At 36.5% G+C, this 27757-nt stretch overlaps 2 protein-coding genes and 1 long non-coding RNA gene across 3 annotated transcripts in view; 2 read left to right on the top strand and 1 right to left on the bottom strand.

Annotated features, from left to right (window-relative positions):
- The first annotated feature begins 319 nt into the window (after positions 1–319).
- LOC108679971 (protein O-mannosyl-transferase 2) lies at positions 320–16412 on the top strand. The gene is made up of 18 exons (XM_018168717.2): positions 320–803; positions 1150–1248; positions 1978–2062; positions 2412–2519; positions 3985–4093; positions 4462–4570; positions 5460–5619; positions 6078–6184; positions 7065–7159; positions 7567–7717; positions 8863–9046; positions 12440–12702; positions 13603–13691; positions 13845–13996; positions 14313–14466; positions 14616–14753; positions 14939–15029; positions 15782–16412. Exons 1-18 carry the CDS (start codon positions 652–654, stop codon positions 15888–15890), a joined length of 2355 nt encoding a protein of 784 aa, XP_018024206.1. The 5' UTR covers positions 320–651; the 3' UTR covers positions 15891–16412.
- A 2619-nt stretch (positions 16413–19031) lies between these two features.
- LOC108679981 (sodium-coupled monocarboxylate transporter 2) overlaps positions 19032–27757 on the bottom strand; it is a 12702-nt gene continuing 3976 nt past the window's right edge. The window contains exons 3-12 of the mRNA XM_018168728.2: positions 27082–27270; positions 26307–26461; positions 25587–25727; positions 23852–23975; positions 22637–22731; positions 22250–22368; positions 21463–21647; positions 20740–20894; positions 20117–20217; positions 19032–19455 (exon numbers count right to left, since the gene is read on the bottom strand). Coding sequence (XP_018024217.1) covers positions 19277–19455; positions 20117–20217; positions 20740–20894; positions 21463–21647; positions 22250–22368; positions 22637–22731; positions 23852–23975; positions 25587–25727; positions 26307–26461; positions 27082–27270 — 1443 coding nt within the window. The 3' untranslated portion in view covers positions 19032–19276. The remainder of the gene's footprint in view (positions 19456–20116; positions 20218–20739; positions 20895–21462; positions 21648–22249; positions 22369–22636; positions 22732–23851; positions 23976–25586; positions 25728–26306; positions 26462–27081; positions 27271–27757) is intronic.
- LOC125178999 lies at positions 25276–25555 on the top strand. The gene is made up of 2 exons (XR_007157114.1): positions 25276–25345; positions 25474–25555. It is a non-coding gene; the product is annotated as an uncharacterized LOC125178999 (long non-coding RNA).

Here is a 27757-nt window from a genome sequence, read left to right as displayed (position 1 = left end):
TGAGCTAATTTTCTCATCACAATACACATGTTAAACCTAATTACCAAACAATTCAGAAAATTATGATTGAATAGATAAATTTTTATGTAAAAATTCTTCTGGAAGTATAACTTTATCACTTGTACTTGATTACTAATGATTAAGAACGTATCATGCATCTTGAAACTATTTTATTATATTTATGTTCTTTGCAGAAAAAAGTTTTATTTGATTTATTTCCCAAGCTCGCGGCATCGGTCGATGACCGCAGTAAGGCCTGGAGGAAAACTGACGAAAAATTTGACGTGCCACCTGGAACATTTTAGTCGTCCATCGTCGCAGGTGCTGTTTGGTATACGTTCATATCTGAAAGATTTATAAGTCCAAAATTGATTGGAATTCTTGCAAAAATAAATCAGTTGTTAATAAAATATTAAATTTTGAAAGTTCCTTGACGTATTCCACTTAGAATTAGAGTTAAAATTCCAACAGTGGATGTAGACAGAAAAAAAAGAGTTTCGAGTCATCAGAACGGCAAGATATGAAATGCCGAAGAAAAATTTGTAGTGAATATGCTCCTTCAAGTTGACTTTGTTCTTTAAAAAATGTTTTAAAAATAGATATATCTTACTTAAAATTACAATTCAGACAATATAATCAGAGTTCTCCAATATGAGCCCGGAACAGACCGAACCGTCGTTTAAAATGGAAACGAGCATATGTCAAGAAATTGCGGTTAAAACATGTGTGGGTGAAAATACAGCACGCCTTCATCTTATGCACTCGTTGAAAAAAATTGTCGAGAAAATTGCCGATGATTTCAGGTAGGTAAACTTCAATTGACCTAACAACTATATTCCTGTGCGATGGTCAATATTTAAAATGAGATTGGACTGTCTTAGAATGATATTAAATTAAAAAATATAATTGCTGCGAATGGTTCCAAGATAATGATAGATTATATCGTATATTGATTGTGAATAATCATATGTTCCGAATTACGAAGACTTGATTACTTTCGAATGAAACTGACATGATTGCAAAATTTCACGTCATCCCATTCGGAGCTTGCCAAATGTGTTTCTCATTGTAATAATATACACACAACTCAAGTTATCATTCTCTTCCTGATAAAGAAAATAACAATCAGTACATCATTAATATTTTCAGGTCGGGTTCAAATGGAGCATGGTGGTGCTGCCTCATCTTTTCTACGTTGCTGACTCTAGCCACGAGACTGCACTATATCACCGTCCCGTATTATGTCATGTAAGGATATGCATACAGTATGTAGAACAATCTGTACGCATTCGTTCGGTATTATCGTTCACAAGAATGTCAAAATAAATGTCTAATCCGGGATGTCCGAAAAATTTTCGACTAAAAAATACAGTGTTGAATTGATTAAGCAGATAAGCCATTAATGAACGATTGCGAACGAAGTCGGCTGATGAAATGTATGTTAATTAAAAAGACCACTCATTTATTACTTCGAAAAATAGCCATCTTAATTATTAATTTACATAGAATTTATTAAAAAATTGCCATGGTCGCTTCATCACAAATAGTCTGTTGTTTGTCATATATTGTCGGTCGAATTTATAGGAAACTAATACAGATAAAATTAGTAATGAACAGAAAAACGAATATAAATGAATAAAACAAGTGGAATGTAATTGTCATATAAGTAATACAAGCAAAAAGCAATAAATAATGAACAAACAATAGCTTTTTTAGAATGGTAAGTGATGAACAGTGTTCTTTTGTCCATCATTTGTCTAGCGAAACATATAGCAATACATGAACTTCAAATACTCGAAAGCATAACAATGATATATGATAAAATATATACTGGAGAATTGCGAGTATTATAATTGATAATTTGGACATCTTACGTGTCCGAAATATCTATATTATGTAATTATGATTCATAAATATTAAAATTAAATTCAACTGAATTTAATAAAATTATTTTGCCGCATTAACATTTTCCACCAGCTGGGATGAGACACATTTCGGGAAGATGGTTTCCATGTATATTAACAGGACCTACTTCTTCGACGTTCATCCCCCAGGAGGCAAGGTAATTATTTCATAAAATTTGAATATATCCAGTTTTTCTGTTTTAATGATTTAGAAAATGCATTTACGTACACAGTATAAACTATTTCTACTTTTAATCTTGAATAAATCTCAAACCGCTGATATTCTAGTTAGCGGAGTTTATTCCTCGGTTGAATTTGACGATCGTTATCGTTCAATTTGAGAAAAAATCCGTGATGGCAACCACCCAGGCAATGCCGTTTTTACTAAGTAGTTATGAATGTTACCTAATAAATATTTTTATTATTAAATACGCTAAATGTTTCCTACCTAACAAGCAATGGTAATTGATTTTTAAGCCTGATTTGGAATGAATTTCTCTCCGACAGCTGGTTCTTACGTTCTTCGCGCTCTTGAGCGGCTATAACGGCACATTTGCCTTCGAGAAGCCTGGCGACAGCTACGAAGGATACCCAGAAATCATTTACATGAGAGTGGTACGTTATACGCCATGTGAATAATATTAATTTGGCCATAATATAATATAATATATAAACTTTTATACCTATCCAATTTATTGGTTTGTTTATGCATTTAGCTGATATTTAAAGGTAAATATTAGGTAACAGGAATTAAAATTTATCGTTTGCAATAGGCAGAAAGATTTTATTAATTTACATGGAAACGATTTGCTGTCGAGTGTTTAAAAATTTGGTTTTGAGTGCGAACTATTGTGCTGACTTCCACAGGGTGTAATTATTAGAAGAGTTACTCGTAGAAATGTCCACAGTTGGCAATGAATTTTTAGCACCTTTCGATATTAATCGAAGATAGAATGTAAGAGTTAGTAAAAACATTTTTAAGCATATATTATTATTGAACGGTAGCCAAAGCATGCATCATTTAATTACAATAATGGGAAGTACAGATCGTACAACTATATGACTGAGGAGACACACAATGATTCATTAGAAATATGGTCGGTTTTGAATCATCAAGGCTGCAACAGCCTAATTGATAGCATAAAATAGGAACCTAATGGAAGAATATTAATATTATAATTATAATTATCAGAATAATCACTATATCCTATTATGATGCTAAGCTCCTATAAGGTGGGCATCGAATCTTCAACACCTCTCACAATATGATTGATAGTATCATATAGTGACAAACATATGAACATAATTACTAATTATTATAATACTCATTTTCATAACGCTGCTGAGCTCCTATTAGGTGGATATCGAATCTTCAGCGCCTTTCATATTATGATTGATGGTATCAGATTGTGACAGAACATATGAATATGATGGATATTTATTAGAATACTTATTGTCATAATGATGCTAAGCATAAAACAGTATGATTGGTATTATCATAGTGACATAACATATGAATATACTTAATAATTATTATAACACTCATTGTCATAATGATGCTAAGCTTAAAAAAGTATGATTGGTATTATCATATATTGACAAAACATATGAATATAATGAATAATTAATATAACACTCATTGTCATAATGTTGCTGGTATGATTGGTATTAATATATATTGACAAAACATATGAATATACTTAATAATTATTATAACACTCATTGTAATAATGATGCTAAGCTTAAAACAGTATGATTGGCACTATCATATATTGCCATAACATATGAATATAACGAATAATTATTATAATACTCATTACCTTAAAGATGCTAAGCTTAAAACAGAATGATTGGCAATATCACATATTGACAAAACAATGAATATGAATAATAATTATTATAACACTCATTGCCTTAATGATGCTAAGCTCTTATAAGGTGGGTATCGAATCTTCAACGCCTTTCACAATGTGATTGATAGTATCATATTGTGACATAACATATGAATATAATGGATATTCATTATAATACTCATTTCTTAATGATGCTAACCTGCTAAGTTCCCTCCCACCCCCCACAGCTATGCACGCTGCTAGGCACGGCGCTGGCGCCCCTTGCGTTCGGGTGCGCGTGGTCCATGACGCGGCGTCTGCCCGCCGCGCTGCTCGCCGCTATCTTCGTCACGGCCGGTCTTTGTTGCCTGCTTTTCTGTTTATACTAAACTTTTGCAATTTATATTTTATTATATTAATTTTTTACTATTTTTTATATTTTCCATTAACTTTTGCAATTTATATTTTAATATATTGTTTTATTGTTCTATATTATTTATATTTTACAGTATATTTTATTTTCAGGAGGGTAATAAATTGCATGCAAAAATGGTTTCAAGAATATCGGTTTTTCGTCGTTGATGTAGCGGTCCAGGAAATTCTGCGGTATATAAAATATCGAAAAGAAAAACTAAAAATATTAAACCTACTTTATTGTTATTGAGTGTTAAAGAAGAGGACGTGCGATACTGTTAACGTAAAATGAAGTAAAGATTTTTGTTCAGAGACCGGTACTCTGCTGCTGACGAGGTTCATCCTGCTGGACGCTCCGCTGATGTTCTTCATGATGGCCGCCTTCCTCAGCCTGTGTCGCCTGCAGCACGCAACGCTGAGGTAAAATGCTGTGTTTCCATTGTAAATAAACTGTAACTTAATAATATACTGTGTTTATATTGTAAATAAACTGTAACTAAATAATATACTGTGTTTATATTGTAAATAAACTGTAACTAAATAATATACTGTGTTTCTATTGTAAATAAACTGTAACTAAATAATATACTGTGTTTATATTGTAAATAAACTGTAATTAAAATGTACTAATGTTGTTTTATAATTGCAGAATTATTAATGTCATCTATGCGTGCACTTTCATATATTCTTAAGCAATTTTCGGATATTTTTGGATATTTTTCGAAGTTCAAATTTGCATAGTAAAAGGTCAGGCTCACGGTCATCCAGAATAATTGACGGGTCACCAAATTTTGACGGGTCACCACTATTTGGCTTGACCAAAATAGTGGCTCACTTTCTGCACCTTGCAATGATACACATCTTAGCCGTATCAAACTGGGTCAGGATCACCCACACATTGAAAAAATATGAAAAATATTTCATACTGGGTCAGGATCACACAATGGCAAAAAAATGTTTAGCGATTTGAATAAAATCGCACTCGTTTCTCTGAGGGGATTGCTTTTATTGGAACATTTTGTGGCTCACGTGGGAGATATGGTAATTCTTATCGGTTACTGATATGATGTAAAGTTAAATCTTTAAATTTGTCTCGAATTTTAAGGAGAATATTTACAGTTTTATTACTGCTAAATCCAAGACAATTGGCATCCATTTTGGCCATCTATAAAACTAATCCCCTTCGAGTATTCATGCAACGTTTCACGAGATCACAAGTTTCAATTTCCAAAGAAAGTGAATAAACCCTGCGCAGCATCAACAATTGAATAAAAAAGTGGATAATTTTTAAAATTGTGCTACACGTTAGGCAAGGGGCGTTCAGTGGGCCGTGGTGGACCAGCCTGGGGGCGACGGGCCTCTTCTTGGGTTGCGTGGTGAGCGTCAAGTTCGTGGGGCTGTTCACGGTGGCCGTCGTGGGCCTGCACGCCGCGTCGCAACTCTGGAACATCTTCGCGGATTCTAATTGGGTGATTTTGAGTTTTCATTCAAGGAGTTTAAGACGAAAAAATGGGGGCGGAAAATTTCTCTATTAGCGAAATATTTAGTAACGTAATTTTTAATGTAATTACATCGATTTATTTGATTTCGGATTATAACTGCCTTGAAGCCAAATAGTGAAGCAAACAATAGGCTTAAGTTTACCTACTTATTTTTTTCTGTACAGCTGTTTTTTGTACAGTTAAGTAAAGAAGCGCTTCGGAACATCGGGATAACTTGTGTAATCGGGATAACTGGTGTAATGCGAATGAAACAATACTTTGGGTGTAATCGATATTAACAGCCTTATTAAAGGCTGTTAAAGGCTTAAACAGACAAAGTCCGTATACACTACAATGAGCCTTTATAATTGATTCCATAATAATGAAAATACCAATAATAATTATAATAACAACAATAATAATAATCAGTATAACGTTTTTTTCAGACGGAAATAGCACAGCACCTATTGGCACGAGTGGCAGCTCTCATTGTCCTCCCAATGCTGATTTACTTCGGGTTTTTCGTAATCCACGACGCTCTGCTAATTCATTCGTGAGTCATGATTGGTAAAAAGCACTTAGAGAATGCACTGGCTAATAAATTTTGAACGTTCTAATTGAAATGAATTGACCGTCATTTGACCACCACAATCTTTTCATCCCTCAGACAAATTAACATCTAATCGCATTCATTTAATTCAAATAAAGCTTGAAATATCTTAATGGAATCTTGATTTTATATTTTTTCGCGCAAGTTTAAATAAATGAAGTTAGTAATTTGTTTTTACGAAATAAATCATCTAAGTTAATTCAATTTATTGCCAGATGAGGCTAGTTTTTAATTTCTCCCGTGTGATTTAAAATGTGAAGTTTTACCAAGTTTCATTCACTTAACTGTTAACTTCAATTTTTTTGAAGCGCTCCTTATAAAATTTCGTTATTGTTTATTTTGGTTTTCAAGAAACATCGTTCACCCGCATAAGACTAAAAATATGCAATTATCACGGACGTTTGATTTCATTCTCAAACATGATGATTATCATGTTCACGTATCTCATTCATATGTGATCATGTACAGCGAATTAATATTTAACATTGACCAGCTTTTTGGCTCTGACTTACGTCTTGTCTTGTTCTACACGAGGATTTACTACAAACACAAAATATGTTTCATCCATGGCTCAATCTTGGCGGTCTAAATTTGATATATCATTCGTTGACGACTTTCCATGAGCTCAAAAATTTCAAATGTCTACAAGGTAAATAGTATAGCAGAATATAGATCCTTAATTTTTTTCAAGTGCACAATATCACGAAATACTCGTGATCAATGCCACAACGTTGTTTTTTTTTCATTTGAACTCGCTAATATTGAATAAATTATATTATAGAATTGGGAATTAATTTTTTTAACATAATTCCCACATGGACAGGAACTCTCCATTGTTTTTTCAAGAAGCCTCACACAGCCCTGGTTTCCAAATGCGACTCATTGGCAACAACCTGCATAACCTCAGCCAACCTGCTGGTCAGTGCGCTACATTTAAGCAAAAAATCAAACATGTATAAGCATTAATAGAAGTTTGATTGGTCCAGTGTGATCAATATCCTATTGAATTGAAATTGCTTGACAAGTTGGTGTGGTGCAAATAATTTGCATAAGCCTTGTTAAATTATTATCTAAACCGAAGAAAGTTAATTATGTCATCGACGGAAATATGTTAATTAACGGCATGAGGAAAACAATGACAATGAAATATGAATAATGAAACGACAATGAAATAATAAAGTTATTTGGACCTTTTAAATGAAAAACGATTGAATGCGAATTCAAGTCAGTTGAAATATAAAATCCGCAGTATAACATAATGATATACATGGATTACATGCACAATATTCATCGAATATCTTACAGTATTGATCAAATTTCTACAGATGTTGGTTACGGAAACTTTGTAACTCTACGCAACACTGGCATCAACGGAGGCTATCTGCACTCTCATAACTTTACGTATCCGTTCAAAGTCATGCCCGGTAAAAAACAACAAGTCACCGTGATCGGTATCAAAGATCACAACAACTGGATGTGAGTTTTAGATGCCGGGTATAGAAAAAATGCGAAAATCAAATGTTATGTCTTACTATTATCATAATTTTTGTTCTACGTATTTAGTCAATATACGCAATTAAATAAGTTTTTCGTTTTAATCGAGCTTATGAAAAACAGTAATCGGGATATTAAAGGAGAAACATCTTCCAATTATCGCGTTTTGTATATATTCAACCAATATATGTATACATATAAATTTCTTACTTTTCGAATGTCTTCCACATAATGACGAAGGAAATATGTTATAGAGATTAATACTGAAACTTCAGGGTCAGAAACGTTATTACTTATATCATGTTTCTTAAGACAATACTAATGATTTACATAGTCTAAACTTGCCAAGAAAAGAAAATTGATAAAAGAATCCTGATGATATTCAGAAAAGAGAAGAGTGTTCAAGACATCCAAGTTCTGTTCATTTGAAATTGTAATCAGTTAATAATTCATAAAAATTAGGGTACAGTCGGAAAATTTTCATTTACGCATCGCTTGTTGAAATTTGCAATTGTTCACCCCTTTGTTAGATCATTGGGACAAATAAGACCTATTATTACCCTAATTCGCTTTTCTTTCACCACGATCGGAAAAATGTCAGTTTGTGTTCCAACAACAGACAAATCCTTTAACCGGCCGATTCTATCTTTCGCTTATCAAACATCACGAAGGAAAGAATGTCAGTTTGCGTTCCAACAATAGACAAATCCTTTAACCGGCCGACTTTATCTTAACCGCTTATCAAACATCACGAACGAAAGAATGCCAGTTTGTGTTCCAACAACAGACAAATCCTTTACCCGGTAGACTTTATCTTAACCGCTTATCAAACATCACGAACGAAAGAATGCCAGTTTGTGTTCCAACAACAGACAAATCCTTTACCCGGTAGACTTTTATCCTAACCGCTTATCAAACACCACGAACGAAAGAATGTCAGTTTGTGTTCCAACAATAGACAAATCCTTTAACCGGCCGACTTTATCTTAACCGCTTATCAAACATCACGAACGAAAGAATGTCAGTTTGTGTTCCAACAACAGACAAATCCTGTACCCGGTCGACTTTATCTTAACCGCTTATCAAACATCACGAACGAAGAATGTCAGTTTGCGTTCCAACAACAGACAAATCCTGTACCCGGTCGACGACCCAGACCAGGAGGACGGATCGTACTCCGGTCCCCCCGAGGGCCTGCAGGACGGCGACGTCTTGAGGCTCTACCACAACGGCACGGCGGCCCTCATCGGCTGCGGGGACCTGCCTGCTGCTGTCACCTTCAAGCACAGGATCGTCTTCTCGCAGCCTGTGGTACGAACATTATAATAACATAAATTATATTATGATTTATTTTACAATTATTATGAAAAAGGTACACTATGTGCCAAAATCGTTTTTTTTTCGTAGTCTGTTGTACGTACATTATGTTGTGATGTAATGTGCTTTCTTATTAGAACAGCACATTATGTACTCAAGACTGTCTTCTCCTTGCCTTTGGTAAGCGCCCGGAAAGCACACGACAGTATAATGAGGTACTTTCATTATGAGTTTTCACTATGAGCAAAATGACTGAGTTTCATTATGAACTAGCATTAGAATGTATTACACGTAATGTATTATAATAATTACATAATGATACAATGTATTTCAACTATGGGTGAGGTACACTATGTACTTTGCTGTACGTAATGTACAATAGTAGGTAGAACAGCGGGCTCAGCAGCATAATGCAAACAGCAGCAGCCGTTTGCATAAACAGCACAAATCACAGGTTACCTACCATCTACCAACATCTGCATCAGAGCTACATTCACAAGCGTTCAGTGTGCGTTCAGATGGTCAATCGGCTTGCAGGACCGTATTCAAAGCCGAGATTCATTGAGGATATAACAGTCACTCCTTTATGTCACCCGCTCAGGTATGAAGAACACCGTCTACAAAAGCGAAAGCGTTTGTGACTATCGTGCAGGGACGGCACATGCTGATACACGTACAACACGTACAAGCTGATTACCCTTCTGACGAGGGTAAGGCCAATGTTCTAAATCAGTTCTTTAGCAGCGTCTTCACAGATGAGAACTTGAACAGTATTCCAGCTATTGAGGAGCGACCAGTGGACTCGAAGTTAACTAGTTTCGTTGTTCAAAAAAGGTGACAGGAGTAACCCAGGTAACTACCGTCCTGTAAGTCTCACAAGTGTTGTGTGTAAGGTGATGGAATCGGTTATGAGGGATATGATTATAGATCACTTGACTGTTAACCATCTTCTATGAGAGTGTCAGCATGGCTTTATTGCTGGCAGACCATGCACCACTAATCTCCTGTCTACCTTGAATAATTGGACTCGCCTGCTGGACGAAAGGGTGCCAGTGGATGCACTGTACCTCGATTTTGCCTAGGCATTTGATAGTGTCCCGCATGAGCGACTGTTACGTAAAGTGAATTCTTTGGGAATAGAGGGAAATGTACTCCAATGGATCAGGAATTTCCTAGTAGGCAGAAGACAACGTGTCAGCATTAACGGAACCGTATCAGACTGGGTGACTGTGCGCAGTGGCGTACCGCAAGGAAGCGTTCTTGGACCTGTTTTGTTCGTCGCTTTTATAAACGATCTACCAGAAGTTGTGTCAAGCGTGTGCTCCATGTATGCAGATGACACAAAAGTTTATAATACAGTTAAGGATGCGTCAAATAAAATGCAACTGCAAAATGATCTTGATAGTTTAGTTGATTGGGCTGATACGTGGCAGCTGCGTTGCAATGCTGACAAGTGTTAAGTACTTCACCTCGGCAAGAACAATGAACAGCAAGCTTACAGCATGAGAAAACACGGTTGCAACGAGAGGGTTATGATTGAGAAGTCTTGCGTGGAAAAAGATCTAGGAGTTTGTGTCGACAAGGAGCTAAAATTTTATAGGCATATTGAAACGCAAGTTAATACATCCAATAAACTGCTTGGGCTGATCAGATGCTCCTATACGATCGAGTACCTAGATATAGGAATGATGAAGCTGTTGTTCACCTCTGTCGTGCGCCCGAACCTAGAGTTTGGAAACGTTGTGTGGTCACCGAGACTTAAAAAGGACAGAAATTTAGTTGAGAGTGTTCAAAGACGTGCAACAAGGATAATTCCAGGATTAAAGGGCAAGTCTTATGAAGAAAGATTGAAGATAATGAAGCTTCCCAGTCTCCGTTATCGTCGCCTGCGTGGTGACCTCATTGAAGTATACAAGTATACTCATGGTTTGTACAAGGTCCCAGAAGGATTACTAGAATTTGAAACAAGAACCAACACCAGGGGCCACAGCTATAAACTAACAAAACTGCGGTGCAACTTATCCACGCGACATTTCTACTCGCTTCGAGTCACTGACATGTGGAACAGTCTCCTTGAAGATATTGTTGACGCTCCGAGTATGAACGCGTTCAAGAACAGACCAGACAAGGCCATGCAAGAGCATATGTTTAGTCTTAAAATGCCTCGTACCCTACGGAACAACTGATATCTAGAATCGATTTAAAATCTACCGTCCGTTGAAGAGATCTGATCAAAAGGCCAGTCTAGTCAAGAAAAGCACAAGAATCGGCGACAGGCCTATCCAGGCCTATTCTTTAATGCCGAAGATACTATACTATACCATACTACACGATCTCACAATGTAAAAGTGAATGGTCCTGAACAACTCGCCATTTAAACTCTGGAATTTCCTGAAACGCCCGACAAATCATCCATTCTCGTCTTTATCTACCAGTCATTGAACTGACTAAATTATATTTTGTTCCAGTGCAATATTTAACTGATAAAGAGTTGCATTAATCGTAGAACTAGCCACCTAGACATTGATTTTTCATATAATAATTTACTTGTCCCCAAACTATCACATACTTGCAAGACAAATCATTAAAACGAATTAAAATCTATTAATTTCTTTCGAGTTTCTTTTCCTCGATATGAAAAAAAATCATTATGCTTTCATATGGCCTTTGCAGCAGAGTTTCAAGAACTATGTAATGAAACGTATAAAATACCATCTAGTTTTGTGTTGATCAATAAAGATTAGCATTAAGGTTCTGGAAAGTATTTAAAAAATCGAAATCAATTATATATATCAAAGAAGTACCTCCCATCATGACACAAGGTCAAGTCTCGGGTTCTTGGTTGTAGAAGTGCATGGTCAATCGGAGGTAAATAATCAGGTTTTTTTGATCAGGGGACAGTGATTAAATTTTTAATGGCCAAAATTAGAAATAAGATTATGGGTAAAGGGTCGGAAACCTGTGACTTGAGCTGTTTATGCAAACCATGATAATGAGCTTGTTTTTCTACCTACTAGATAAGTACATGATTAAGCTGTACGAAAAATTCTGTAGTAATAATTACTATTATAGCTATGAGCACAACTGGAATAATTTTTTTCTGTTTCATGAGAAATATTAGTAATAAAATTTGCCATTACCTAAAGCAAACCAATATTCGTGGATTCTAAGAATTATATGTTTGTTTTAAAACTTTATTGCTCATTGAAGGTATAAATGAAAAATTTCCACTCAAAAACTTCCCTAAACATTCGATGTACATATTTTCTAGGGTAATATTAATTGCTTAACTCATATTCACCTAGAACTTCTCCGAATCGTTTGAATTCGCTCAATTGGCTCGTGAAGTCTGTAACAAAGCAGTAAAGTCCAGCGATGTTTCTACAGAACCTCAGCCTCACCGAGTCGGTTGACCCCGAACCCGAGTTCTTGTGGTCTGTTCATGAAGTGAAAGATGAGGACCAAGATGAGAAAAGTTCCAACTCAACGTCGCCATCTTCAGGGTCAGTCGAACCCAACGACGACGAGGATGAGACACGGGCTTTCAAACCATCAATACAAGCGCTCACGTCACGAGTGCGGCTTCAGTGCCAGAGCCAACGCAAACAATGCTTTCTTACAAGAAGTCTTCAAAAATTACCACACAATTGGTGAGTTAATAAGAAAATTGTTACACATGCCCTAAAATTTAAATTATTCTTCACCCTATATTTTGTAGAGAAGTATATAATAGGTCATGAATTTAGTGCTATTTTCCCCATTACATATTGCTTAGTTCAATAAAATATTTGGCTCATACAATCTTTAATTTTCGAGTTATAGAAAGAGGTGTAAGAATAATTTCGACGCTAACTGTACAAACTGTTAAGCTAGGGGATCAGAATTGGCGAGCTTAAAAAATAAAGAAATTAAATTTAAATTTTGTACGTGTTCCACACGTTGTAGAGCTCAGCTTCCATCATAACAGCGTGTATGGGAGCCAACCGAGTTTCATTTAAAATTTAAAACATTGCACTGCGCGTGCAATTGATTTTTCTTTAAAAATTATATTTTATTGTCTGCTATTTTTAGCAAAGGTGGTAAAAACGAGTCCATTCTCAACCACCTCAACGGCCCGATACTGAACGGAATTTTGGGACATTTTGGCTAAAATGATTCTCTCTGGCACTGCGCGGTCAGACATAGGCAAAATTTCTTATGGGGTATTGTCACTTCTATTTCTTATGCTAATTACTAGTGTTCGTAGTCTTCAACGTTATATATGTCGGCGTTTTTTTATTCGAAACGCAATTAATTCCTATGCGTGTTTTTTAATCGTAATGCTTGCTTTTCTTCCTATGTGTCACTTTGAAATTTAGAGCTTAAAGGAAGGTCAGAAAATATTCATTTTAACATATGATAACTGATTCATTCTATATAAATTAGTTTAAAAAATTAATTATAACTGATTGGGTGAAATAAACAAGTAAGCATTCATTTAATATTATTACATTATTATAATACAATATAGACTATATTATTATAATATTATAGATTTAGGACATTTTCAGGGGATACGGACACGGTGAAGTGACCTGCTCAACTAACAAATTCGATCCATACAACCAATGGATCTTCGAACAAAATGTCAATTCGAAGTGTAAGTCATTAAGTCTGGACCTGAGTATATCTGATTATAACCCAGTCACGTAGAATCATTTTTTTTTTAAAAGCGCTTCTCGACAATTTAAGCTACAATATTTTCTTGATTACCCTTTTAGAGAAAAAAACAATAAATGTGGACTTTATTCAGTGCCCAATGCCACTTTTAATCACCTGCAATCGGGGTTGGTGGAGCGATTTCTGGAGTCCCATCAAGTCATGAAGTTCCGGAACAGCCGCATGCAGGAAGCGACCTACCACAAGCTCACCCAACGTCCCTGGATGTGGCCCATCTGTTATTCCGTGAGTTTTTCCTTTTCAAATGGCAAAAAAATTTATTGTTGTACCTATTAAGTAATGAACTTCCAAAAATAGCTCAAACATTGTTTTCATTTCACTCAAGGACGTTTTTGTAATGCCTTCGAATATTTCCCTGAAATTTGAATTAGACTCGTTATTAATAGAGAAAATTTCATAATTTGAATATTTCATTTAATTCTTACTTAACTCATACTGTACAAGTACTAATATATCAGTGACAAATAAATAAAATTGACACTCATTTTTTTGCGCAAGTCCTTTTCATCCGCAGAATAAACCCCATTCTCTGTCACAACAGATGCATCCATGGTTCGATTTGGTCTATCGGATCGGACTTATTGGAAACCCCCTGATATTTGCGTTAAATTTTATGTGCTTGATAGCAGCGGCCGGATTGTTGCTCTTTCGATCCTACGTCTTCAAAAGAAACCCTCACGGTGCAAGCTTGACAGGTAATTTATTCGAGGTTGCTCCAGATTTGTGTTCATGATTTCTTAAACTACGATTGTTAGGATACGAGACTTTAAAAATGCAATGCCTCATATATTGTTTTTACCGAGAAATCGAAAATAAACTTTGTCTGATATACCACTTTTGCCAGAAATCGATGAGCTGGCATATTGGTGTCGGTGGCTGCTGGTGGCATACCTCCTGCACTACCTGCCCTTCTACGCCATGGACCGCGTGCTTTACTACCACCACTACTTCCCAGCGCTGCAGTTCTCTTCCCTGCTCACAGGTACCACCACTACTTCCCAGCGCTGCAGTTCCTTTTCATGGTTTAATTTAGGTACATGAAGTGAGTTTAAATAACCGCAACCACTATTAACAAATAATTAAGTTATTTCAATGTTCAAGTGACACTACCATGCAACAATAAGAGTTATTATGATGATTTACTCTACCTCAAAACTCTCATTTCAGCGGTGTTACTTGGCTCGTGGTTCTGCAGCTTCCGCTCTCCAGTGGCAACTCTAGCGGCCACAACATTTGTGATCGCTGCCCTGGCGTGCTCGTAAGTGATCCGGTCTCAGGCTTCACGAATTAAGCCTTATTCCAAATAATATTATTTTCCCTATCGAATTATTCTCTCGTAAGGGATAGTATAACTTTTCCCACTCAAATTATCGCCTCGAGGGTTATAATGTAATTATACTTTTCAAATTATCATCATCCAACGATATTATTTAATTATCCCATCCTCCCGTATGATCCCTCTCGAGGGCGAAAATGTAACCAGCTCTTTCAAATCTTCCCGCTCGAATTATAGGTATATCTTGAGAATGATAGTATAATTATTATGATCGAAATTATCCCCATTGAAGATGATAATAAATTTTTCCTTTTATTTATATTAATTTATTATCAAACAGCATCCGGCTGCCTGCAAAACGGCTCGTTTCTCGTACTCGGAATTTTAACTTTAATTAGTATAGGAAATTACGGGTGGATAGGCAATTAAGTGTGGAATGAAAAATTAACACACATCCGGAGTGAACACTTATTTGTTTCACGTATTTGCTCCATCACGGGAATTTACAAATGGAATACTCGTTATCAATCGAGTTATCTATGAGCATGTTTCATCAGCTGCGATATTTATTGATTATTCTTGATCGAAAGATTTATTCAGTAGAAAAGTTGAATTATTATTGCACTTTTTTGCGTGAGGTTATTTGCTTTAGATTAACCTACTGACGAAACTAATACAGTTGTTAAATGTATTAATTTATTTTATGTATAATTGGAAAATTTCTGACGTCGCAGGTTCGTGCTCTATTGCTACATCAGCTATGGCTATCCCTCCAACGGCTACTACCATCCTGACAACTCCACCTACCGCCACCTCCGGGTCTTCCAACACTGGGAAATATAACTCTATTCCTTATCTAATATACTCTTATACGATAATACGAGTAATATACTTGTATAATATACTCGGATATTTGTCAAATTTTGCGGGTCTGTATTTTTGGATGCGTCGGAAGTGTGGTGCCACGCAAATATACAAGGGCTGTTCGGGCGTGTACCGTGTCGGTATTTTACCATAACCTAAAGCATCATTCTTAGTGGGAAAATATTAAATAATTGGAGCAATCCGAGGCAAGGTTAACCCGGGCAGCGCTCGACTAGACATCGAATAAATTTACAAAGCATGAAATTACCTTCAACATCGACTAATAATAAGAGTATTTCTCATAATTACCTACAACTTTGAAGGATTACATATGGAAAGGACTTTTGTTAGGAGTTATAAAACAGTCACGACTTCCACTCACCGTCATTTAGCTGATGTAAAATTTGCTTGTCAAAGTTCGGCTGATGTCTGGGCTTTGTAATACCTGACCTATGGTAATCTAGCACAACGCAAAATATTATTTTAATTATACGTTTTGATGTCAAATTTGGTTTTATTCAACCACTAAATTCTGTATTGTTCTTCGCTATTAAATTTTTGCGTAGGTTTCCTGAAATGTTTTTGCGAGAGGCGGTTTTAGGAAGTATTACTTCGTGTAATATTATTTGTTTCAGTAAATCCATATGTTCTGCAACATTGGATGGTAATGAACCAAGCTGACTTACAATGCAACCCGGCCCATAGATAATTAATATTTACGACTTCAAGTCAATTCGTAGTCATAAATTTCGTATAAGTTGGCATGAATATTTAGTTTTTCGTGACAACTTTCCGCAGACAAAATGCTTCGGAGCTTTTGGACTTAATAGGAATGTGTTCCATACGTGCATTCGTTGAATATTCCAAGAATCCTAATTTCCGTGGCCGTATTCAATAGTATTTTGTGATACATTCCACTTGACATCGCGAAGTTTTGAAATATGTAATGAGTTTTATGAATACGCATTCACAATTCTCGGCAATGCAAGTCATCTGTTGTTCTCTAATAGACCAAGTCAAAAGCGAATAATCGTAAAGTCACTGATAAAAATTGTACTGATAATTGTACTAAGAAATTGTACTGATAAGCACGTGAATGATTTATTGAATGATGGATGTGTGCAGCCAGTACTGTGGACGAACTTTTTTTGTCCTAACTCGTAAGTAGATGTGTTTTTTTTCAAAAGAAATAATCACCATTTTGAAGATTAAATACACGGAGAACTATTCCTCTTCCGTTCAAATTGGCAATAAAGTTGTAAGCAGGTTCGAAATGCAATATAAAGATTTATTTTTCATTTTATATCCACAATATCTAACAACATGAAGCTCGGCTTAAAATTTCGTATATATCATTAGTTCAACCCGAATTTTTGCGCTGCAGACGTGGAAAACTTGCAATAAACGCTGAAAAATTTCCCACCTGTTCCACTCATACAGCTTATTCCTCTTCAAGCCCATTAAAGAGGAAGCACAAGCGAGCCTCTGCGTTCCTCAAGCAAGGGTTGGGCTAGATGCTAACGACCACAAGGGGGACTTTACTGTAGATACAATGTGGAACTTGAACCCAAAATAATTTATATTAGTTGTTAAAAAATCATACAGCGGGACGAATATGATATCCCTGTGCAATATCACTGTACGTAATACACGTTGTTTAAATATGACGTACCATTACTGTAATTTTCAACCGAGTTATGGAAGTATTTATGAATAATTAGGTAAGGGGAAAATAGGTTAAGATACCTCAAAGAATATCTTCATTTCAGTGATAACAGGAAGCTACCTGGAAAATATCAAGAATATGATGAAGTGTATTCATTTAGGCCAGTGAAAATCTGCTGCGCGGGGTTTGTTTGAAGAACAACTATAGTTATATTTCATTATTTTTATTAAATAAAGTCGCGGTGTAAAAATGGATGGTTATTATATAGAATATATAATAAGTATAAATAGAAATGGTTTCTACAAAGTGGTCTATACATATGCAGATGTGAGACAAGGAGCGAGTTCCAATCCCAGACAAGTATTTAGGGGAGATAAAAATTCTGCAATTGAGAATATATTTATCAAGAAGGAGAAGGAAGCCTTCTAAACTTTCCCAATATGCTAATTCAGAGAATAAACACGTCTGCTTAATCATTTTGTTAACACATAATCACAATCAATAATATGTAACAAATAAAATAATCATAATATATATAATAATCATAACATATAAAATAATCATAACATATAAAATAATCATAACATATAAAATAATCATAATATAATCATAATCATAATAATTAATCATAATCAACGTTCAAATTTCCTTTTGATCTCTCGAGATTTTTGCTATATTTATTGAAGTCACGAACGACGCAGTTATGTCAGTAAGAAATCGCAAATGGATTGTATGTCAATGTCGAAATCAATCTGTGTATGAATAAAAGTATAATTAAGCAACGCCTTTATGTGATGAGAATAGTCGGTCAACATATACTACTTATGTTTCATCGAGCCTAATATCGATACTCTTCAGATTTTGTAAATTTGCTTAATGAGTTCAGAGTTACAATTATCTACCTAAGAAAAAGCATAATGGCGTAAAACATTTTTTTTTATCGACCATATCAATTTATTAGACAAAGTTTTTGATAATTTGTACATTTGTATTTACATTATCCATTATTGTAACACAGTTTAGTAAATAAGACTGCATTATTTGATCACTTAACATATTCAATATTAATCTATTCTATTATTTGAGATATAATATAAAAACTACCAGAACTCTACATAAATCTATTTCTTTGGCTACACTATTCTGAAAGTTAACATTATTATGTGTGTCCACGGGGATTTAATTGCCAATGAAATTCCTCGTACACGAACGTAGCATGAAGCCGAATAAATTTAATAACATCTCAAAAAATTTGGAAATAAATCATTTACATAATACTGCTCTTGAATCTTTACATAGCCTTTCTATAATTAAGATTATCTGACTATTCGGGATCAGTTGCTGCAGCCAAGACCCAAATATCATATATATTGCTATTTGATCATAGCCTCAGTTTCGGTTAGCGTTCAGGGATTTCTAGCAGACAGAACAATTTTCTCGCAAATACATGTCAATTTGAAAATAAAAAATATTGTTTTAAAAATAGAACAAGACCTATAAATGCGTTGGTAGTACTAAGAAATTCTTGATTAATTGAGAAAAGAATTAACGGTTCAAGGCTTGCGATATGGTTTGTGAGAAACCATAATATTCAATACATAAATTGGAGAAGAATTTAAAAAATTCCGATCATTTAAAGGCTTCTTGGTTGTCGGAATTCACATGACTGTAAACTTGTTTCCTTGGCTAATCATATAAGTCAAAATTGTGAGTTACTTTTAGTTTCATTTATCCGATTATCGAATAAATTTCCAGTATTTTTGAGGGCTTCAATGCGTATACAAGAGATTCCGTTGTCAGCATCGATTTCTTGTTTTGTGAAGCGCCGTATACAGGGCAGCACTAGGTACCCTGGGACCGTCCTGGGATCTTGGTAGCCTGGCAACAGTAAAGTAAGTCTGATTATAGGCAAATTGTGGGAAATGTTGGAAGAATTTTATTGACCATAGAGTGCGAAATAGACGCAAATTATTGGATAACAAACAATAATTAATTACTTACACGAAAAATGACTTGTTAGCGAATTTATCTCATTTATGGAAAGAAGGCGCTATTGTGCCCGTCATGTCCGTCCGTCCATCTGTCTGTCTGTGACTTCACGTTGCCGAGTATCCATGATAATCAGCAACGAGAAAATGCGCTCTCTGTCACTCACTGCAGTGAGTACTGATGTAATTTTTTTTTAATTTTCGATTTTGCTACAAATCCAAGCAGTACGTATATCTGTATGTAGCAGACATACTGCTACATAACAACATACTGCTGGAGATAACGGTAAAGGGCTCAAGATAACGACATACCACTGAAGATGACGATATAGTGCTGGAAATAATGAGATAGTGCTTTAAATAACGACGTACTACTGGATATTAAGAACAAAGTGCTGAAGATAGCGACATAATGCTAAATATTATGACTAATCGCATCTCCCTGATATTCTACGTACATGCAGAGCTATGCTCTATAGGGTGAAACATGTCCGGCCATTAAAACTGCTGCCTTAGTTATTTGTTTCACAACAAAAAGGATATAAACTTACACGCAACGAGTGACACGAGGATCCCCACGATCAGACAAGTCGTCAGGCCAATGAAGGGGTAAAGTGTGTACGATATTGAGTACAGGAACGACAAGGCTGGCCTGCAACGAAAATACCAAACTATTTACACAGGAAAGTAGGAATGTTAGTGAGTTACAGTTAAATAGCAGAAAAAGTAATTTTTAATAGAACGGACAATATGGTGAGCCATGACAAAACATGTTGCAATTTCTGAAATAGTTAGGTAAATATAATGTGTTCAGAAGACAATTCAATTTATAATTATTATTTTAATCAATGAAATTAAACGTAACAGATGAAACGGCTCATGAATTCTGATTATCCTATTACGGTACGTGGCTATGGGTGAAAAAGTAGAAAAATCATAAATAAGTGAATCATTATTTACATTGCAGACTGACAATTCATGACCGTGTTCCATAATAAGATCAAGATTTGACGCTTACTAAATAAAAACGGAGGACGCTCAGGCATTAACTTTGAAGCGCTCTATTCACTATTTTTATTATACACGCTGAACTTCAATATGCCGCATAATTGTTTTCAATCGAATTAACTGACTTCGAGGCAGAATGATGTATGGAAAAATCTACATTACGCACGCTGACGTGTTTGGGGTGGTTTTGGTGGTGTTAGTGAGGGTAATGAAGGTGGTGACGGTGGCGTTAACGGGACAGCCCGCTGTGGAGAGCGGCAACATCGGCGGCTTGGAAGAGTTGGTGAGAAAACTTCCCGCTGACATCCAAACGCACAAAATCTGTTGAATTTACCGTATAGCTGATAAATAAACAAATATAATACATTTATACGCATATACAGACATATTATTCAAACATAATAAAGAATAATATAAACAACTAAAAGTCAAATCTCCTAGGACAAATGTTTTTAACCTTAAACTTCAGACCATATCTTGCGTGCAGAATTTTCTCATGTGAGCATTCCATTTTACCAAATGGATCCTGAGACTCACTGGTTCAAGAGAGGCCATGTACACCATTCACTGACAGCTTTTTTGAAATTAGTTTTGATTATATTTCCATGTTCTCTACTATAAGATTTAATGTTTCGGCACATATTTGTCTAATTTCTAAACTTTTCAATTTAATGTTTGTAGTAGTTATGAGTGAGTCGCTTCTGGAAGAGATAAAAGCGACTGCTATACATTTCGGTCGTTTAGCAAACATTGATAAACACTTGTAAATTAAATAAAAAATATACAATCACACTGATATTCCAAATTAAAGGCATAAATAATCATTTACTCTAAAAACATATATATGTTATAAATTTTACTTTAAAATAAATAATCATTTTACTCTCACATAGCTAAAGAGGAGACCCGAGAAAGCGCCCCGCTTATCACAGAAAGGCACCGCCAAGCCCAACAGGTACACGGCAAACACTGGCCCAGACATCACCCCGACGACCATGTACCCTGCTTGGATCAGCCCGCCCAGCTCCGACGCAAGAAAAGCCATGCCGATAATTGTGGCTCCCAGCAACGCCGCTGCACGATCGAGAAAAGAGTTTAATCGTATTTTATTAGGAAAATTTAGTTTATTTTTATGCATTTAGTCACAGAGAAATAGTATTTTTTCGAATTTTCTACATTAATTTGTACTTCGCTAGATTAAGTTATCTCAAGTGTTTATTCAAAACAAATCACTCGTCGTATTTCGTTGGATTAGAATTCGGTTTCAGAAGTATGGAGCATTTAGTAAAATTAAATTCAACATGAAACGTGAACAACAGCGGAATTATTTTCCGCAAAAAAAGTCAGTATGGCAGCCATAAATAACGCCAGCTTGACTTAATTAGTGAACATTTTGGGAGGTAATTCGATCGTCATCAGCCCATGAAGGCCGATTTTTATTCCCAATATAGTACTATTTTCGTGTATTCAGCCTGAATGTTTGAGTTATGAAAAATCAATTTCAGGCAGCTGTCCAACACTTTTACCCCGTATTTGATTTTCCATGGTAATCCCTCATCATGATATACACTATCTAATGTTTTCGGGTAAAGTTTGAAATTTCCGTTGGGTATTTTTCCCGTTCATTGCTCCTCGTGTAATGGGTATTTATGCGGGTTGATATGAGATGAACGCACTCAGAACTTTGTTGGTGGTGGCTGCCACAAAGTCAGAGCAGCCCTTGAAGCAAGAAGTGTGCGACAAGACGTCACCCCACAGCAAAGTCGCCAGAGTATTCACTGCCGACGACACTGAACTAAGGTGGAGGAAAAGAAAGCAGGGCATTTTTAATTAAGCTTGTGTGTGGTCGAAGCAGAATGGAGCGAGCGAAGCTGCTGATCCAGGTGCAAATTTGAACATATAAAAGAATTGTTCGAATACTTTTGTTATTATAAGAAAGTTTTCGGGTTATCATGCAACAAGTGACTTCTCATTGATTATAATTATTAGTTAATCATGTAAGAGTATGATTTTTTGCTAGAAATTCAAGTGAAATTAGACAGAAACACTTAGCGTAAGCCAACCTTAGAGCTGCGCTGAGAAGGGTTGCCACAAAAATACCAGGGATCCCAATGAAGTCCTTCAGTTTGTCGTTCACAAAATAAACTGAAATTTGATCCTGGAAGGAACAGAAGAAAGCTTACTTGTTTTTATATGCAATGCATGACTTTTATTTAGAGAAACAATTTGCGAATCTACAAAGTGGAATTTAAAGTGATAATAATTCAACTAATGCTGACAATAAAATTATTCGAGACACTAACGGTTATTCTACAAGAATTGACGTAATCAATGATAACTGGATTCACAATAAAAAATAATTATAATATTGATTTTCAATTATACGTAGACAAAATGTTTAATTACATTATTTGTGATATTGCAAAATAATTTCTATTTTGCATCGATAATTCGGAGAAATCCGGAAAGTTTGCTCATAAGCTAATGAATTCACAATCTCATTATTTGCCAGTTATTTAGCCTTTTCATGCTTTGGAAACTTTAGTGTGCAGTTCTGGGAATTGTTTTGGATGCGAATGGTTTTCAGGTGCAAATGCACATTCAAAATGACCTGATACCTGATTCCATCAGCATATTTTAACCTAATGTAATAGTTGACATTCAATTGGCGTGTAATTACATTACAGAGCAATAATTACTGAAAGCAGTTACGGGAAAAATCTTTTAATCAACTCGAACATCCCTGAAATTAGTTTAAGAATGGCAAACAGAATGAGGGCTGAGTTCATTTTGAAATGATATTTTTTAATCTAAGTAAAATGCTCAAACTGTTTCATTGATTGCACTCGACGTGTGGGAACTAAGCAGTTGATGATCTTGAGTACAGTACTTTCTAATATTTGTTCATTATTATTTATCTCTTTGCGTTGATTTCGATTTATATTCATTTGTGCGAAGGACAATTCCTTAGTCATTTAATCTTGTCTTTTTCAGCTTAACGTGTTTTGATCATGAAGTGTGATATTACTAACGGCGCATCTTTATATTTTTGTTATCTTCAGATCCGCATATGTTTGGCAGATATTCAGCAAGTATTTTGCTTCCAGCCCGTTTTGAATAGATCCGGTCAAAAGACCTGATTTTAGCTTTCCAGGAGACAAGTCAAAAGCATTACAAGGATCGGTGAAAGACCAAACTTGGCCTGTTCTTCACCTGGCACTACTATGCTATCTTTGGAAAGTCACAGTACGAAAAAAACATATGAGGAAGCAAACTACCTTGCTGGAGATGAAGCCCCGAGCAAACGGGTCGCAATCTGCGTAGACCGCGTAGACGCCGAGGCCCATGAAGAACACCAGAAGCATGAAGACGGTCATGCCGACAAGGTTGTAGTACAAAACTCTGCCCATCATACATACCGAGCATCAGTAAACGAGGTTAAGGAGTACATAATATCAACAAAGCATGAGAATTTTGGGACTCTTTCTTAGTCAAAAATTTGTCAGTTCTAAATAAAGCAAAATTCTTAAGCCTCGCATTCTATAGCTTAACGTTTCTTTACCCGATCAACAAATATAAATATAATTCAAAATCCTTCATGTAGTCAAGGTACTCCTTTCCTTGACTAGTTCATTTGTTTTGCGGGGAAAACCTATATTAATTCTATCATTTAAAACCATGTAAACTTTCGACCGATCCTAATCTTTCTGCGCCTTTAATCTGTGTCTACTTTCCAGGAAGACGCTGGCCATTGGTATAACTCATGGATCCTAGCTTGCGTATGAGACAATTCAATTTCACCTCACCTCTGGGCCTCTGAGAATGTGGCCACTGAGCTGACGCACTGGTAGCTGAATCGCCATGTCGGGTTCATCCCACCTCACCTCTTGGCCTGTAAGGCCCCTTTCACACAGGGCGTGAAGTCCCGCCGGCGTGAAAAAAAAACCGCCGCGGGATTTCCCGCCGAACCTCAGCGAACATATAAAATGTGCACTGCTATTCACACACGACGGCTTTTCACGACGACGGCTTTCGGAAAACGGCTTTCGACGACACGACGGCTTTCGTGAAATTTCACGCCTGATGACCGCGTGTGTCAAGCTAAAAGTGCGGCGGGATTTCCCGCGACTGTTTAGCATGCAATGGTATTCAATGTAATCTTTCACACGGGGCGGTTTTTCACGCCGTTACCCAGTGTGGTACAGACAGTGGGTCGGCAAGGGTGTGTGAGAGAGTTAAAGCCAGTTTTTCAATAGCAGGCACGGCGTCTCTCATCTGCATGCTGTTGTGGGTTAATTTGCCTTGCACACAAGACAATAATTCATCAAAACTTTCGGCAGACATTCGGAAATAATTGAAGAATTTTACTTCATCTTCTTTTAATTTTCAGAATAGCGTGGCAAATTCACCTTCTTGTGGCCTTAATTTTACTATATTGTGACCCCAGCACCTCCTTTTTTTTCTTTCTTTGTGTTTCTTTTTTTGCTGTCTTTTATGCAGCAAATATAAAAGGAGAGCTTTCTTTTCTTTGTTATGAGCAGGCATTTGTAGATATAGTTCACAAAAACTGAGGACCACTTTTACGGAGAACAGCGCTGCAAGTCTGATAGATTCCAGTGTGAAAAACCGCCTCGTGTGAATGATAGCGCGGGAAATCCCGCGGCGGTTTTTTTCACGCCGGCGGGATGCAACAGCTGCCTACCGTCTTATTGTGACTGGCTCCTCGTCCTATTTAGATACTATCCAGTTCCTGTTATCAGTTAGGTTTCGAGGTACGATTTGGGGATATTGCCATGCTCAATTATTGCCGTTCAAATTGGAGATATTGAATATAATTGTTCACTTGCGAATAATCGGCTCAATGGTTCTTTGCAATTAAACCGGTCATTTCTCATTTCAGCACTAAATGTGGACTCCGCCTCCGAGATTCTCTTGTGCTCTCGGAGATCTGCATTGGACCCAATAAAAGTTATTAGAGCAGTTATATTTGCGTTATTTCCTTATCCACCTCACCTCTTGGCCTGTGAGAGTGTGGCCACTGAGCTGACACGTTGGTAGCTGGCTTGTGCTACGCTGTAGTGGCTGCCCCAGCTTACGAGCGTCAACAAGATTACGTTCCAGACGGTGTGGCGCACTCGAGGGTCTGTGCTTATGCTGTGGAAAGGAATCGTGTTTAAATGAAATAATACGCGGGACTCCAATGAGTGACAAGGAAGAGACATCCGAAATTACGGGAAAATTTAAGTACAGTACGAAAATCCAGAATCTAAATATTTTATAGTTTTCATGTGTTATATATATTTCTTCGGTGCAAATGAGTCCATTATGATATTTTAGAGTGGGCTACAGCTCTTGCAATAATATTACATATAATATAATGGGTAACGTGTTTTCGAATAATTAAAAATATTCCACGTGATTTTTCATGATTTTGTATGTGATTGATTCGTCTGCAAAAAATGCTTTAAAACTATTAGTTTTATAAAATTATTTTCATAAGAGTGGAAACATGACACGGAAAAAGGGAGGAAAAATCCAAGGTAATTATATGCTTCTTGTTTAACGATAATTGAAACCTGCAGGAATTTCATTCAAATAAAAACTTTGAGCTCCTCATTTCCAGAAAGCTTCTTTTATACGATGACTAATTACAGGTGCAAATCATGCATCTATTTACTGGTAATGATATTTATTACTTAAAACAATATTCAAAGACTCGAAAAGTTTACCCACTCGAGTCCTTCAGTTCGTCCTCCTTGGTAGGCGACTGTCAATACTTTTTGGACACCGCCCACCTCCACGCAAGACATGACCGTCACCAGCAAAACCCCTGCCGTCATCAGCACCATCTGGAACGCGTCCGCCCACACCACCGCCTTCAAGCCGCCCTGCGCGAGATAGATTAGACGCGTCTAAATAAATGAAGTTATCTGCATGCAATCAATCATATTTACTACAGTAATTATACAAGTTTTAGCTTGAGCCTATTGTAAGAGAGTATCCTTTAAGCAATCAGTTGATTTAGATTTGGCGTTAAACACGTAGGGACAAGGATGAAAGGCCGTGGTAAGGTGTAGTTTTAAAACAATTCTAGGACGAATGAGTATGAAGTGATGTCAATTAGAGGCTGATTGGTGGCATTCCACTTATCAGTCCACGGCTGCACTTTAAGGGAACAAAGCGCGGATTTGCTCATAGAGTTTGACAATGTTTTAAACGCTCAATTTCATTATTAATAGAACTGAATAGAACTTCCCATGAGGATCGTAGTTCCTATCAAAATCTGTACATGTATCAGTCCAGAGTGAACCTATTGCCGGACAACTAACTCCTGGTGACAATAACTCTTTCCACGACAATAAAACTGATTTATAGTAAAATGCAATTTACACAATGCAATTTACAATAACTCCTTCCTCGACATTAAAACTGATTTATAGTACAATCAAATTTCTTGAGTAGCAATTTCGGGCATTTATCCTAGTCCCACAAGTTGGTTCATACTCACGAATGAAGCGTAGATGGTGACAACAACACCCATTATCCAGATGAAGGTGGTAGACGAGATGGGCGAGACAGCGGCTAGGGCCAGCGTGGGGGCGTACAGAGCGAGGCCCATAAACATCGTGACACTCACCAACCTCATGCCCATCGCCAAGCGCCGCAGCCACGCCGAACCGAACCGCATCTCCAGGTACTGTAAACAGCCTTCAACATGAGACATGTTGGGACCAAATAGTTGTGCAGTAAAACCTCGCTACTGGGGCTTCACTTCATCGCGGGGTTTCAAGAAATATTGATGAAAGGAATCATTCACGGGGGTTCGCCGGTTCGCGGGTTTTTGAAGTAGTCAACCGGCAGATTAAAACAGCCTCGAACTCGATCGGCAATCAGAGTGTGGCAAGGGTCTGAAGACACTTAAAATAATAACATAACATAACATAACATAGTGATGTCGGCTCTGAAGTGTAGGCCTGATGTGGCCTGTCGCCGATTCTTTTCCATTTCGTGCCTTGTTCATAGAATCTAAACTCGTGTCATTTGACCGGATCTTTTCATGACTGGCGATAGTTTGAAGAAGCTACTAGACTTCCACCGGGTTCGATAAGGAGCTAGGCATTTCAAATCTGAACATATATTTTTCCATAGCTTTATCTAGTCTGTTCTTGAACGCGTTCATACTT

Source organism: Hyalella azteca, unplaced genomic scaffold, assembly GCF_000764305.2.
Source record: "Hyalella azteca isolate HAZT.00-mixed unplaced genomic scaffold, Hazt_2.0.2 contig14244, whole genome shotgun sequence".
In the NCBI taxonomy this organism is placed as follows: Eukaryota; Metazoa; Arthropoda; class Malacostraca; order Amphipoda; family Hyalellidae; genus Hyalella; species Hyalella azteca.
This window is presented reverse-complemented; position numbering and strand designations above follow the sequence as displayed.

What these genes read in the sequence shown, in the direction of transcription:
- LOC108679971 (XM_018168717.2), top strand. Translation starts at nt 652, where the DNA reads ATGAGCCCGGAACAGACCGAACCGTCGTTTAAAATGGAAACGAGCATA. An exon ending in TTCATCCCCCAGGAGGCAAG is followed by an intron (nt 2,063 to 2,411) that starts GTAATTATTTCA and finishes TCTCTCCGACAG; the next exon opens with CTGGTTCTTACGTTCTTCGC. An exon ending in ATCGCTGCCCTGGCGTGCTC is followed by an intron (nt 15,030 to 15,781) that starts GTAAGTGATCCG and finishes CTGACGTCGCAG; the next exon opens with GTTCGTGCTCTATTGCTACA.